The sequence below is a fragment of the Diadema antillarum genome, unplaced genomic scaffold, assembly GCF_040938485.1.
Source record: "Diadema antillarum isolate AM-2024a unplaced genomic scaffold, OU_Dant_1.0 scf00000226, whole genome shotgun sequence".
In the NCBI taxonomy this organism is placed as follows: Eukaryota; Metazoa; Echinodermata; class Echinoidea; order Diadematoida; family Diadematidae; genus Diadema; species Diadema antillarum.
In genome coordinates, this window is record NW_027271115.1 from 2,549,637 (window position 1) to 2,565,107 (window position 15,471).

A 15,471-nucleotide genomic window follows, 5' to 3' on the forward strand; every position below is an offset into this window, starting at 1 on the left:
GAAATAGTAACATTTTGAGAAGTTGACCTTGACCTTTGACCCCCTGACTATTGACCCATGACCCCTAAATTCCCTAGATAATCCCTGCCAGTCAGTACATGCATATGTACCAAGTTCAATGAAGATACATTGAACCATTTGTGAGAAAAGTGATATTGCAACATTTTCACCTAACCTATGACCTTTTGACCTTTGACCTTATGACATGAAACTCTCTCTGGACAATCTTTATGCAGTAGTACATGTCTACACTAAGTTTCAAGAAAATAACTGCAGGCAATGCATAGATATGGGGGAAATAGCAACATTTTTAGCATTTGACCTTGACCTTTTGACCTTTGACCTCTTGTCAATGTCACTAAAATCTACTCAACTAATTTTCCCATCATACATCATCCTTGGACCAAGTTTGGTGAAAGCTGCTTCATCCAGTTATGAGTTATCACGTAAACAGATAAATTTTAGGATTTGACCTTGATCTTTGACCTTTGACCTCTGTCCGATTTCACTGAAAAACTAATCAAGTAATTGTCCCATCATACATCATCCTCCAACAAAGTTTGGTGAAATTTGCTCCATACAGTCTTGAGTTATCGCGTAAACGGATAAATTTCATGATTTGACCTTGACCTTTGACCTTTGACCTTTAGCCGATTTCACCTAAAATCTAATCAAATCATTGCCCCATCATACTTCATACTTGGACCAAGTTTGGTGAAATTCCAGTGAATATTACTCAAGTTATCGCGTAAACGAAAGCGGACGGAAGTACGTACGGACGTACGTACGGACGTACGGACGTACGTACGGACGTATGGACGTACGGACGGACGGACGGACAACCCGAAAACATAATGCCTCCGGCACCACTACGTGGCGGAGGCATAAAAATAAAACATCACAGATGGATGGGAGGAAAATACTGGGAACACAAAGCTTTTTTTTTTTCTTTTCTTGCAATAAATATTTTGTGCTAGGCCGGGTAAGATGAATTCTTCATACTAATTCCATGGACATGTACATGCTTGTATGTTCATGACAATTGAGCAAGTGCTTCAAAAGCTCACCACTGCCATAGCAACTAAAGATTCTGGCGGTACGCAGTCTACTATGATAAAAGGTGACTGGTCGGCATTACGACAGCAAATTCACTTACACTACAGGCCTAGAAAGAGGATTACAAACAACATAACATATATGAAGACTACAAATGACATAGCAGTTATACCCCTGCCATATAACCACTTCAAAATCAAAGATATGAGATAATATTACACATGACATTTTGCACAAAGACATTTTAGCTTCTCAAAAAAGTCCATATCACTTGCACTGCCATTTTGTACAGCGCATTTTTCAGCTAGCGATGTTTACAATGATACTACTGATAGCATTAATGTGTACCAAACACATGTACCTTCTCATGCTTACTTCCCTCATCTCACAATCAAACACTCTTAATTCAAAGGCCCATTCAAAGCATAAGAAGCGACAAATTTGCTCAATTTTATTTTTCAGGCTGATTTCATGATGAGCCGATTGCATAAAAACTCCCCCTTTTAAAGTAATGTTGAGAGATATGATATACACAGTAAGAGTCTTGGAACGAGCTACAACTGTACAAGAGAATATCAAAGCAGAGAAAAGATTAACTAATTGAAGACAAGTCCCGAGAATACTTGGGCAGTTGTCTATGGGAAGCATATGTTGTAGCAAAATCAGCCCTTACTCAAAGGGTTTTAAGCAAAATGAAATTAAGAAATAAAAGGGGGGATTTCATTCCATTATGGAAAAAAAAATCAGCATTCATTTTCAACGCCTTTTTTCTTGTAGATTTCATTTCACAAATTGGAGAAACTAGAAGCATTGTGATCATGTAGCTGAGACGTCAAACTACAAGTTGTAGGAATATCATTAGATAGCAGCTTTGATTTAATAACAAGGAACATAAAATTACTAGTTTGATGAAGTAAGAAAGAAAATGCATTACTTGGCTTATCAATGCACACAATTATTATTATTATTATCATCAACACCAAAAGAAGGATTTCTAGTTGGTAACTCAATATATGCCATGACATAATTCTTCAGACATTACCTCTTTGATTGAAAAAAAAAGTAATTATCTTGGATTTCTGTTGTAACTTACAAGTAGGTTGTTACATTCATGGACCACTAGTAACATGAGCTCAAAGGGATATTTCAGAACTAGTGATGTCATGGTTTTTGAGTCACTTGCTTTTGACAAATTATACAGGAAAATGTTAGCATAATTCTTTTTTATATCTCTAAACATCTTACTTCATATCTACTTCAGATATCAAGATTTGGGTTCCAGCCATTCTACAAACCAAGTGACATTTGGGTTCCAATCTTTCTACAAACAAATCTGAAATTTGGGCTTCAAACATTCTAAAAATCAATTGACATTTTGGTTTCCACCATTTTACAGACCAATTTCATTTTTTTTTGTTTCTTTGTTTCTTGGTTTCTGCAAAGGCATGGATATTGAACATATAAGCAACAATTTCATGAAGGAGTAAATTGCTTTATAGTTCATGCAAATACTATCTTTTATTACTCTGGCATATAATAAAATGGGCAAATCTCTTGATTTTTTCTGGCCTAGACTTGGGTAAATCTCCTCCAAGCATCAATTTAAAGACTGCAATTTGTTCAAAGTGCACCTTTTATGTGTACATACTACACGACTGTACCAGTTAACACATGTAATTATGAACGTCTTCAGAAATCACCTCCTTCATAAATAAGACTGAATCTTATAAATCATGCTAATAAACATGACGTACACAAACCTGTTTTCAATACAGTGATTCAGATGGTGGACATTTTGTCATTGTTCATTTTCTCATCCTGGTAAAAAAGGGGGACAAAGGACCAAAGTACTGGTACTATTCCTTCCCCATTCCTATTAAGGACTCACTAAGGCAGAATGAGATTGGTAATCTAAAGTGGTCCCCTTTTTGAAGTCATTAGACATTTCAATTAGCAATGATGCCATCCCTCTGCATCACGTAATCACGCTTCAGCTGCTCTTTCTCCTTCGCAATGGGGCAGAGTAATTATATGCTTGACTGAGAAGGTATTGAGGCGGACTTTCCCATTTCACAAATGCCTCCTCTCCATTTGGTCAGGCGTTAGATTACATAACAAAGGCATGCCACTTACTTCTAGCCAGAAGTGATGTAGAGGCAAGATTGAAGAATAAACACTGTACATCAATGTACAAATGATGTCTGATTTGAAGCACTGTTCTAATTTTGCTGATTTCTAAGCAAATTATCACAAGTAGGCCTTGCTGTGAATGAGTGATATCAAGCAATAAACTTAGTGAGTTAAAGTGAAAGTGTATCACTTTCTCCTTGAGTTTTTTTCCTCTATCATGGTTTTTGTTATCCAAGTTTTCAAAACTGTGGCAACAGCCAAACATTACTGTTAAAGTAAAATGGCTAGATGTTATAACTAATTGTTTACTTCAGATATCTTGCATGACAAAATACATTATAAAAGGAAAATGAACATCAAGTGTTATTCCAATACTCTAAAAAATGCTACAATCATCCCCTGTTATTAGTCATCTGACTTATCACATTTCTAGAACATCACTTTAAGAAGAGCTGACAGCATCACCATTTTTTCATCATCACTTCCTGTTTATTATAGTCATTATAGTACATGATGGTACACACAAATTTTACAGGAGGCCTACATACAACTTTTTCACTGTCACCTACTCTTACTTCTAACACTGTCACCTACTGTTGCACAAGCATCCCAGTTTAGGCTCATGGACAAGCTGCTATCAGGATCATATCTTTAAAGGTTCAAGGTAGTATACTGCTTATATAAAAATATAATTTTTGAATATCAAATCTTATGGCTTTTCAGTTCATTTGACCCACTGAAAAATAATGCATATCAAATAATTATTTCTACTATATTATCAGCCAGAGATTAAATTGTTTAAAATAACAATTCCTTTAAGAAAATGAAATGATAAAAATGCTTGCTGTGTTTTTGTTACTGACATCAACAGAAATGACTTCATCTCTATGACAAGCTAGTGTTTAAAGGGACATTCCAGACGATTTTCATAATTTTACATCATGTAGTACATAAATCGACAACTCCATGTATAGATTTGTGGAATTTATTGTGGTTCTTGAGCAGAGAAACAATGCTTTGAAAAACCTTAAACAAATTACACTGAACAAGGATGATGACATAGGAGGTTCACATATTTCAGAAATGTAGCAGTGCAGTTCCATTACAATACCGCTTGCTCGCGCGTTCACCTGTGTATAAATCTATGCATGCCTTCTTCTTTTGTCCTGCTTCCTTGAGCCCCAACTCATGCATTTTCATGGTGACTCTGCCATGTCATCATCCTTGTTCATTGCAATTTGTTCTAAATTTTAGAAAATATTCTTATTCTTCATCCTAATTATCACAAATCCTGAAACTCTGTCCTCAGTATAACTAATTTATAGTTGTTCAAATGTAAAAATCTGAAAATCATCTGGAGGTCTCCTTTAATATAAGACAGTGGCTTAGATAAAAACCCTGCCTGTTTCATTAGCTGATGGTGATGATGATCATTAACTAATAAATGGGTTCACTGTGGGAAGATTTGGGCAGAACAGTGGTGTTACTCATTTCAATCAATCGCTCTTCTTGCACCAACCTACCAGAGGGAAATTACAGCTTATCAAAGGTTTACATCTAATGATACTTAGTAGGCATATCATAGTCTGCCTGTGGTTCAATAATTCTAATGAAAAATCAGAAATCACAATGGCAACCATTGGACATCACCAGCTGGCAGCAGATGGCTGCTTGGAGAAAAAAAAAGTATTTTCTCGTCAAAAGCACTGTTGTGTTAGTACTTTGCACACATAGTATATAGATAGATAGATACTTGTATTTCAAATTAGAAGCGTGTCTGGGCATTATGCAAATCACATGTGCAAAAAAGAAAAAAAAAACACCAAGTGGTCTTGAAGGCATACTAATGTGCAATGTACAAAGCAATCACCCAGGGGATATATCACGCACCATAAGGCATTAGCAAGAAGAATGAATTCTGTCCTTCTTTACAATCAATATCATCATGCCACATGATTCATTATTTCTTTTTTTTCTCCATGCCCCTGTCAACCCACTTGATCTGAGTCTGTCATTCAGTCTCCAAGTGTGATAATTTGTGTGTGTGTGTGTGTGTGTGTGTGTGTGTGTGTGTGTGTGTGTGTATGTGTGTGTGTGTCTTTCTGTCTGTTTCTGTGTGTATGCACATTTTTAAAGGAATGACAGTAAGGTTTGTGCCGAGTTGAAAGTCTGGAGACGAGACAACAGATGTGCACAAATGTCTTAAAAATGAGATCACTGGATCTCAGCCTTTACAACAAAAGCTGGGTTTTGGTTTTCTTTCTTCTATAGCCTTACTTGTACTTATAGTTTCACCCTCTTGTCTTGACTCACCCAAATTTGTAGTTTGATCCTCCTGTCTTGACTCACCAAAGGTAGTAGTTTGACCCTCTGGTCTTGACTTGCTCAAATTTGACATTTGATTCTTTTGTCTTAACTCATCCAAATTTGTAGTTCGACCCTGTTGTTTCAAAACTCATCCATATTTAATGTAGTTTGACCCTCTGGTCTTTACTCACTCAAATTTGCAGTATGAACCTCTGCCTTGACTATGAGTTCTCAAATTTACAGTTTGACCCTCTTGTCTGGACTCACCCAAATTTGTAGTTTGACCCTCTTGTCTTGACTCCCCTAAATTTGTAGTTTGACCCTCTGGTCTGGACTCACCCAAATTTGAAGTTTGACCCTCTTGTCTGGACTCCCCTAAATTTGTAGTTTGACCCTCTGGTCTTGACTCACCCAAATTTGTAGTTTGACCCTCTTGTCTTGCCTAAAGACTGTCTTGACTTTGAAGTCAATGCCAACTGTGCTGACAAATGCCGATGTGAAGGAGTCATCTGCGTAACGGAAGAGGAAGGAAGTCTTGCCCACACTGCTGTTGCCAATGATGAGGAGCTTGAACATGTAGTCAAAGTTCTGGTCGGCGGCATCCTTCTGCCATTTGTTGTCTACTGTTGCTGAAGCCATCTACATGGATTCATAAATGAGAGGAATTAATTTAACACACTGACTAATATGTCTTATGATTGTCGCATGCAATCTTCTTCAATTAAGAGTTATCTATTTCTCTTTCTTTCCATCTTTCGAACAAAACATTTTAAAAGGCTCAGTCCCTATACAATCACATGCAGAGTAACCCAACAAAGAATCTATTTTGAACAAACTTTGTAATCATGCCATAAGGTCTGAATAAATTTCTAAGTTAATTGATAAAATTCAGTGAAATCCTTGTACTGCTTTCACAAACTGGCAACAACACAGTACAAGGGATGGAGTTTTCAGACATAAGAGATATAATACCAAAATCAAGGAAATACATTTCTCCATGAAATTTAAATATATATATATGAATATATATACCGTATATATATACATATATATATATGTATATATATATTTGAAGCCTTTAATGGTAAATTAAGTGCATTTGGGCAGATAAACCTATATCCAAGAAAGGATTCATACACATCTGAAAATCTTTGATTGTAAGGGAAAGTAGTGGATCCATGACATCACTTATCAATTTATGAGGGAAGGAAGTGATTTTCTTCAAATTTCATGAAATTTCATAAACACACAGCAATCATCATGTATCTATAGTTTACCCAATCACATTCTGCATTTAACCCATTGAGGACAAGTCCCAAACATATTCGTGCAAGGGTCTATGGGAAATGCGTGTTGTAGCAAAATCAAACCATCCTCAACGGGTTAATGAAGTAACCTTATTTTGTTAGGGTACTGCCTTTCCAGAAAAAAAAATCTGGTCAAAGATTTACAATGAAAGCAATGAAGCGCATACCATCACCACCTTTCCATTTCACTAAATATTCCTCCTACTCCTTTTTTTTTTCTGCTCTGGATTGAATTGTGGTTGCAATAGGCAAAGAAATTATAATCCAGCCTCTAAATGTAACCAAGAATATGATCATTCATGCACAAATTTTATTCACGTGTCCAACTTTGGCTGTCGTCCCATCTGGGCGCAAATCATAGCACAATTCTAGCATCAATTCTTTTCATGTGAGGCAAGAAAAAGCAATACAGATGACCTTTTTTTCAGAATTTTTAACAATGGTTTCAATGCATCTTTCTTGCATAGAACAAGTTACTGGCCTGAAAAATGCCTTATGGAAAAAGTTTATAACCTTTGCCTCATGCAGTCTTTGGCCCACTCCTTGGCTGATTAGTAATACATACTTGAGTCAGCCAAATCCTGATTGGTCAGATGGCACATGTCTTCTTCTTTTTTTAATATCACTGCTGTTGCTTCAAACATCTTTTTTTAATGATAGTTACTCACTTTCACAATTGCTCTAAACAGGAATTTTTCCACACAATAAATGTTAGACAAGGGTAAATATAAAGTTCTGTGTGTAAATCAATTAAGTTGACTCACACAGTGCAGCTAGCATGAGAAGGTCTTCCTTAGAAATAATTGTGGTCCTACAGATTAAATTCAATCACTTTTAAAGTAACATTTATTTCCTTCTATACCAAATCATTACAATGAAAATTCATTTGTATAGAGAAACAATTCATGGCATCAAAAAGCACAGCTTGCATCAGGCATGCCTACAATTGTAACAATACAACAATATACAGATAAACAACAGATGATATCAGAAGTCTTGAACTAGCAAACTGATCCCACTTCATTAATCAAGCTGGATGTATTCCTGCAAGTGGTTTCGTTTACTAGAGAAATCAGCAAATGCTATTTCAGGTGCAATGTCACCTTTCATTTCTCTGTAGATATGCTTTACAACAATCATCATGATATTCAAAACCCCAAATTTCCGAACAGGAAGTGTATACTGTCTTGGTAGCCTACAGCATATCTCATTGTACAGAGTTTATAAATACATGTACCACACCCACACCACCCTCATAAAACTCTCTCTCTCTCCCTTCCAAAATCAAATTTGTTTCTCTGTTCTTTCCTCTTTCCTCAATTTGCCTCATAAAAGGTTTTCATAGTACTGTTTGGTTTCTATTGCACTTGATATTGGGATACAAGATAGATTTCTAGAATTCATGCTAGGTACAATTATTTGTGTTATTTGCATTAATGGTTGAATGATTATATGACCACAGATAATTTTTTGTATATTATTTGAATTCTCAGCATCTATCAAACATCCTGAATGGATATGGCTTACCGGTATTTAGACTAGGTGGCTTTGTTAGTACCTCACTGCATGTGGCATGCCAGAGTTCAAAATGTGTTTTTTCAAAATATATTTTATTATCTGCACACTCTACAAGGCTTGCACTGTGCATCCACGCAGTGCACTATTGACAGAACAAAATTTTCTGTGCTGTTCTACTCCCATACCAGCATTAAGCACTGAGGGTGTGCCAGCCTCATGGGGAGACACACTCCCCAATAATAAGATACTCAATAAATAATGGATTTTGACTCCAAATGTTCCAATTCAGTCTACACCCACACATCAAAGCCATTTTGTGGGATTTTACATGGCATGCCCCTAACAAAAATTTGCATTCATTCTGCATAGTAAGTAGAAGAATGACTGATACCTTTTATGACCCACTGCTGGAGTCACAGTGAAAACTGAGTTGTAGTTTGAGATAAAAGATATGGGATTAATATGTCCTGTATGGTTCTTGTTACACAAAGATCATGCTTGAAGTTCTTTAAATATTATATCAACTACATCATGAACTTTTGCTGTAAAGACATGAAAATATGGTTTGTCAGACCCATTTGTCATTGAGACAGTTAAACAAATATAATTTTTGAGCAGAAACTTGAAAAAATACTCTTTCCATAAATAACAACCTTTATGATTTATGCACACTTGTATATTATGTTCTTCAATACTTCATCAATGCACTGAATTCCAATTTTGTACAAAGGAAACATAGTCAAAATATAAGTAAATATAATCAAAGTGACCACAGTTAATAAATGCCACCAAACTTTAAATAGCCAAAGCCAAGCCATTTGATGCAGATCTTGATGGATTTATCCTCCTTTCTATTACAGATATCATACTCTATTGTAGCTCATCTGCCAAAAAAGACATCACAGTCATTGAAACATGTACTGAAAGTTTCTTTTGTTCATAAGCCCATTACAACCCTTTCAGTTTGCAATTCGTTTTTAAACCTCATTTGATTTTTATGGTCACTTGATATGTCATCAAAAGTTGGAGGCTCCCTAATTGTCTGTAAATACCCATAACGGTACTACATTTTATATGACACAATGGTTTCTGCTATGCAAGAATGAGCCATATTTGACAGTGTAGTACACTGTACGTGTAATCAAAGTTCTATTACAATCAACAGTCAAACTATGGTTGATAGCACATGCATTCTGTACATTGTGTGTGCATGTACGGGTGACAAACATAACATGTCCTTGAAAAACACGTAGACTTACAGTTCCTTCACAATGAAGTTTTCACATATTTCTCTCACATACATGAGGAATTTCTATTGTCAGAATGGTTACATTTCTACTACCATAATGCTGTATTCAGCACTTTTGGAGCTCCCTAGCAACACAAAAATTTTAATGCCCTTGAATCCAAAGATGTTTGATTTCAACGGTTCAGAATTTTACACATCATTTTTTGCACAGTCATATTGACTCAGGCAGAGACCTGGGGTAGGGAGCATTTTTGGGGTAGCAAAATGTGATATTGGTCTCCCATAAAAGAAATTTCTATTCTCACGTTCTTAATTCTCATCTTGCTGGGTGAGAATGATAAGGGCGTCAAGTTGCCTCAAACACTATGGCTTTTGTGGCAATTTAACGCCCTTATCAGTCTCATCTGATGATCTGCTCTCAACCAATTTATTATTTTATGAATTTTTCTTTCTCTTGGAACCATGGATTATATGACTTTTATATCTATTATTTATAAGAGCTAAACGCTTGTAGCCACTTGGAATTGTGTCATTGATCATTTCAGATACAGAATGAAATGAAGGAGCCATATGAACACTCATTTAACCCATTTAGGATGGGCTGATTTTGCTACAACATGCATTTCCCATAGACACTTGCCCTAGTATACTCGGGACTCGTCCTCGATGGGTTAAGTTTCTCACATGTGAATTAATGGGTATTATAATGATGTTTTTTCTCTTTGGTTACACAAGACTATGTTTTATTAACCATCGCAGCGGATAGATTTGCATCATAAGTTACAATGACATGAAACATTCCAAGAGGTAGCATATCGTCGCTGGGGTGATAAGACCTTGTATCTGCAATTTTGGTGAAAATGACTTTTTTGGATTATTGGTCAAATAATGGGTTAAGTGATGTACTGTCCAAATCCCAACTGTCTTACTCCAAAAATGAAGCCACCACGGCATGCCAAAGGAAAGGCTATCCCATTCGCCACAGTGCTTTGGCCGCCATGTTTTTGGCTCTCCTGAACATTAGACATTTTGTAGATACGAGGTCTTATCGCCCCAGCGACAATACATAATAATTACTGCTTTCAATCAGATCAACATTCTCTCAAAAGTATGGACCTATCTATCATTGTTAGAGTGTAGACACTACTGTTCACCTAAACTTTTTTTTTTTGGCATGGTTGATAGAATACAGGGTAAGAATTCTAATAATATATTCAGGTCTTGTAACTTTGAGACAAAGAGAATTACCAAGGTCAGCAACAAAACCCATCATTCACAGACATTTTCAGCTCTATCTAGGACCTAGGAGCAAAGGTGTACACTGTATTAACACATTTTCAACACAGGCTCCAGGATTGACAACTAAATCCCTTGAAACTATTCTAATTAGAGGCCTTAAACAAACATCAGACATGAACACACACACATCCTTGTCAGATAAGGAAAGTCCTTTTAGAGACTGTAAACAAATAGACACAAACAGATACAGAACCCTCAAAAACAAACTGTAGTTATATAGGACTCTAACACTGGCTACTAGGTCTCCCAGCCATACAAACTACATTCGATGAGCACCAACAAGAGATTCATAATTGGACAGTTGTCATGACTTCTAATATTTGATTATTTGCATTATGAGCTTTGTACTGATATTAAGAGAGCTAATTTGTTTATGGCATACTACACTGTGTAAGGAAACATGCATGTCCACTTGTTCTGTAACATACACTAAAACATATAGGTGATGTCTCAACATTTTTCTTTTTCTATACTCAGGACTACAAAAGCCATTACCAAATCATCTGCCACAAAGAAGACAGCATTCCCACTAAAAATCTGAGAGTTTGACATGGAATCCCTTCAGCACTGTCTTTGCTTAACAATTTTGAATAATATATTTATGCTTAAATGTCCTTTAGATATGAAAGGAATGGCAGCTTTTATTTTGTGTCCATAAATCATCCAGTCATCATTTAACAAGGTACACAAATAAGGCGTTTTCACATCAGCCCGATAAAAATCTAAGCTCGAGATATTTTTTAATTTCCCAAGTCAGAATATAGCGCGCTATTTCGAAACATCGGGCTGATGTGAAAACGCCTATAGTCTGCTTATAACCCCTCATATCTACAATATAGAAAGTATCCTTTATACACTTTAGATCTGTACAGCTATGCAAAACATTATTGGTGAGGGGGCGCCTGATATATAATTCTGTGCAAGAAGTAAAAGCATTTATGCTTGTATTGTTGTAAGGACATAGTGCCTAGTACGTAAAATTCACCTTTCCTACAACAATCCCATTCACTTACAAAATATGCAAAGTGTTGATTGAAGTAAAAAGAAGGTGTATCAGAAAATAGACTCATTTTCAAATCAGTCCGGTGACCAATGATTTCACACTTTGCCCAGGCCACTGACAATGTGTGAGAAAAGTCTTTTAATTGCTGCAAAATTTCATGATAAACAAGATACAGCTTTTTATTTGCACACATATCATAGTTCCTGGAGGTTAGCCATTTCTTGTGCCTGATGCACTAGAATGTTTCTAGTTTGTTTATTTTTTCGTATCTTTTTCTCTTTGTAAAATAAAAATTGAACAACATAAATTCCACTAGCTCTTATAGTTTTGGCAATTATACTCTGTTTTTGCTATAGCTATACAATGTATCATGTTTAGAAGGCACTGAAGGCTTGTGGAATTAGCTAATCACATATGCACAACTCACAGATGGGCCTCTCCAAATTAGATAAAGTGTACTACTCGTGCATAAATTATATGTGCAGAGAATTATCTAAAACTCATATGCATGTCAGGGTATACAGTAAGCCTACATACATATACACATAGGAGCAGACTGCTATACACATGAATACATAACACACACACAAACACACACACACATCATCTCACACACTCCATTCCAGCACAACCACCCATGCTATCTTATTAGCTGAGTGGATCAATATGGCACCTGCTAGAACACCTGCTTTGTGTGTAGCTTGTGAGAATAATCTATCCTGGCTGTACTGCTGTACCACAAGACAATTTTACATGATCAAATCCATTGTTGTGTGCAAGCCAGGCTGTCCTTGTGTGTTTGAGTACAGATGGGAAGTAATGGGGACTTTGAAAAGTTGATCTATACAGTCAGAAGTCAAATTATAGTGGAAGCTGTTTAATTTTGTATGTTAGTATTGTTGTTTTTTGTGATCCACTCTTATTTTTCTTTCTTTTCATGAATTCAAGAGCATAATCAAAAATAATTTTGCAATTTTTTTGCATGCATATCTTGGCAGAGGTAAGATAAAAACTATGCAATTTAAGAGAATGAAAAGCAGCCCATATAGCATATCATCAGTACATGACAATGCCCTTCTGCTCATACATAATGAAAACAACATGTTTACATAATTTATGCATTCTTGTTTCAGTATACAATTACCAACAATGGATGGATGAAATAGTTACCATCATACAGTAGACTCCCGTCATAACAAAGTCCTCATGACCCGCAGTTTTCTTCGTAATATTGGAATTTCGTTATAACCGAACAAATAAACAATAAAAACACATAGAGCAGATCATGTTGCGGCCTGAATTTTTACTTCATTGAAACCGGATTTTTGTTATAACCGTGTTCGTTATAACGGGAGTACACTGTATTCGTAAAAAGAAGCTTGTCAAAGTGAAGAGCATTTTACATAATGGTCACAGTATTTGTGTGTGTGTGTGTGTGTGTGTGTGTGTCAGTGGGTGTGTGTGTGTTTATCTCTTCAACAAATAAAAGCAGGTGTATGCCATATGCCATGTAAAGTTGTTCCTAGTGTAGTAGTACTGTATATGTGGGTGAATATGCTTTGAGTATGGTCACCTCATGATATTATGTAAGAGTTCTGCATCGATCATCAAATATGACCCAGTCCACCAGGTATCTCATACAAATCAGGATGGAACAAGTAGTAGAAAACATGTTCATGGCAATGTATCAATGCATTTGAACTGATGAATTATGTGGATACATGAAACTCAAAGAAACTAAAAATGGAAAAAAAAACTATGTACATGTAATATGAAATATTTAACAAGATCACCTTTCAGTATCTCCATTCATTCAAAGATATTCACATTTCCATCTCTTGTAGTGAGAGTAAAATGTGATATTTACTGAAAAGCAGACTGAAAAGAAACTGTAGACAGGGACTTCATTAACCACTTCAGTGCAAGCGAATCTTGTAAATTTACTTTGGGCTCTCTCTAGAGAGACTGAGATGACAATTGCACAGACACAGAGCTCTGCAGTTAAATGAAATTTTCTGGAAACTGCACATTGCGGGACTGGCCCTGATGTATAAAAAACACAGAAAAACTGCTCGAGGCATTCGGCTATTTTTGTAAAAAGATCATTTCTGCACAAAACGACAAACCCTCTGATTTTCCTTATTAAAACCACTATCCTTTCAATTCAAACAAAACATGATTACAACTATGAGTATTATTGTGCTTTTTGTTGGCAATTACTCCAAGTAGATAGAGAGAAACCATGACTAAAAAGTGATAGTGGATCACTACAGATGTGAACAGACATGAGATCTGCAGAACTTATATCACTGACGACCAACAAACATTTGGGTCTCTATTCTGGTTGTACATCAGAATAATTCATAACAAAGGCATCTACCTCATACAGGTTAATAATCAAGATTTTGCAACAAAAATATCAATCTCCATGAAGAACTAATGCACCTTTCAGGAGCAATTTAAGATAACTTCACAACAGGATTCCACAAAAGTTCACTTTTATTTGTGACTGAATGAAATCTTAATAAAGTAATGAAATTCATTTCACAATGAGAATATTTCAACAAGAATCACATGATAGCAGAAACTTCAAATTGTTTGTAACGCTTGATTTATGTGAATATCAATGTACATGTACGTAACTAGTTAAAGTTTATAGATTAGATGTGTACATGCCTGATATGCAACTACTATAGGCCTAGTTTGTCCTGTACGTATGGTTCAAACAATGCTTTCTCTTTGACTTGTGAGGCCACCATGGAATAAATAACAGCCAAGATTCACAACAGAAAAGATTTCACTAACACATCCAATGATGTCTATGATATTGTCAAGGTTGATCTACTACATAATTCGTAGCAGCCAAGACCTCGTAGAACACACATTATGTCCATTGCATAGAGGCTTGAGAAGTTTTCACTGCAGCCTCACCCTGCCCCTAAAGGCTGGCCTCATTCTAAAAATCATCAATCACTGGGTAAGCAGATCTATTCCCTGAGTGTGGAAGGAACAAATATTTAATGATCTGAGGCCTGGAGGCTTCAAGTCCAAAGGATTTCAAAAATTTCTCAGCTCCTCAGACCCTGCCATTCATATTTTGATACACTGTGGATGTGTAAACAAACTCATATAAAGAAAGGACTAGAGATATTCCATTGCATACTCTCTTTCAATTCATAAAAGATCAAAGGCAAATATTTCATTTGTGTGCCTCCATTCAAGCCAAGCATGCAGCAGTTGTGATTTTATACACCTGACAAACAGCATTATTATTTAAATGGTAACTTCAAAAAGTGTAATTCCAAGAATATAAAAAAAAAACCTGGATCAAATCCAGTGACGAAGCTTGGCATAGCCAAGTTATGCATTTACAACTGTTTACTCAATGCAGAAGAATGGAATTCCAACAAATAAAAGAGAGCTTTATGAAAAAAAAAATCCTGAATCAGGCAAGCGTTCAGTTTAACGTGTTCTTTTCTCCATTTGCAGACAGGAAAACATGTACGATGCACAGTAATGAAGGACTTCCACACATTGTAAATAAACACCACCAATCATGAAAATGAAAATGCTCAGATCAACATTCTGAGGTGTAAACAGCA

At 36.0% G+C, this 15,471-nt stretch overlaps 1 protein-coding gene across 2 annotated transcripts in view; it reads right to left on the reverse strand.

Moving 5' to 3' along the window:
* The window catches only part of LOC139724742 (ras-related protein Rab-3-like), a 61,961-nt gene that overhangs the window by 34,660 nt on the left and 11,830 nt on the right, over window positions 1–15,471 (reverse strand). For both annotated transcript variants that reach the window (XM_071635864.1, XM_071635863.1), the window contains exon 2: window positions 5,905–6,132. In XM_071635864.1, the coding sequence (XP_071491965.1) occupies window positions 5,905–6,132 (228 nt within the window). The remainder of the gene's footprint in view (window positions 1–5,904; window positions 6,133–15,471) is intronic.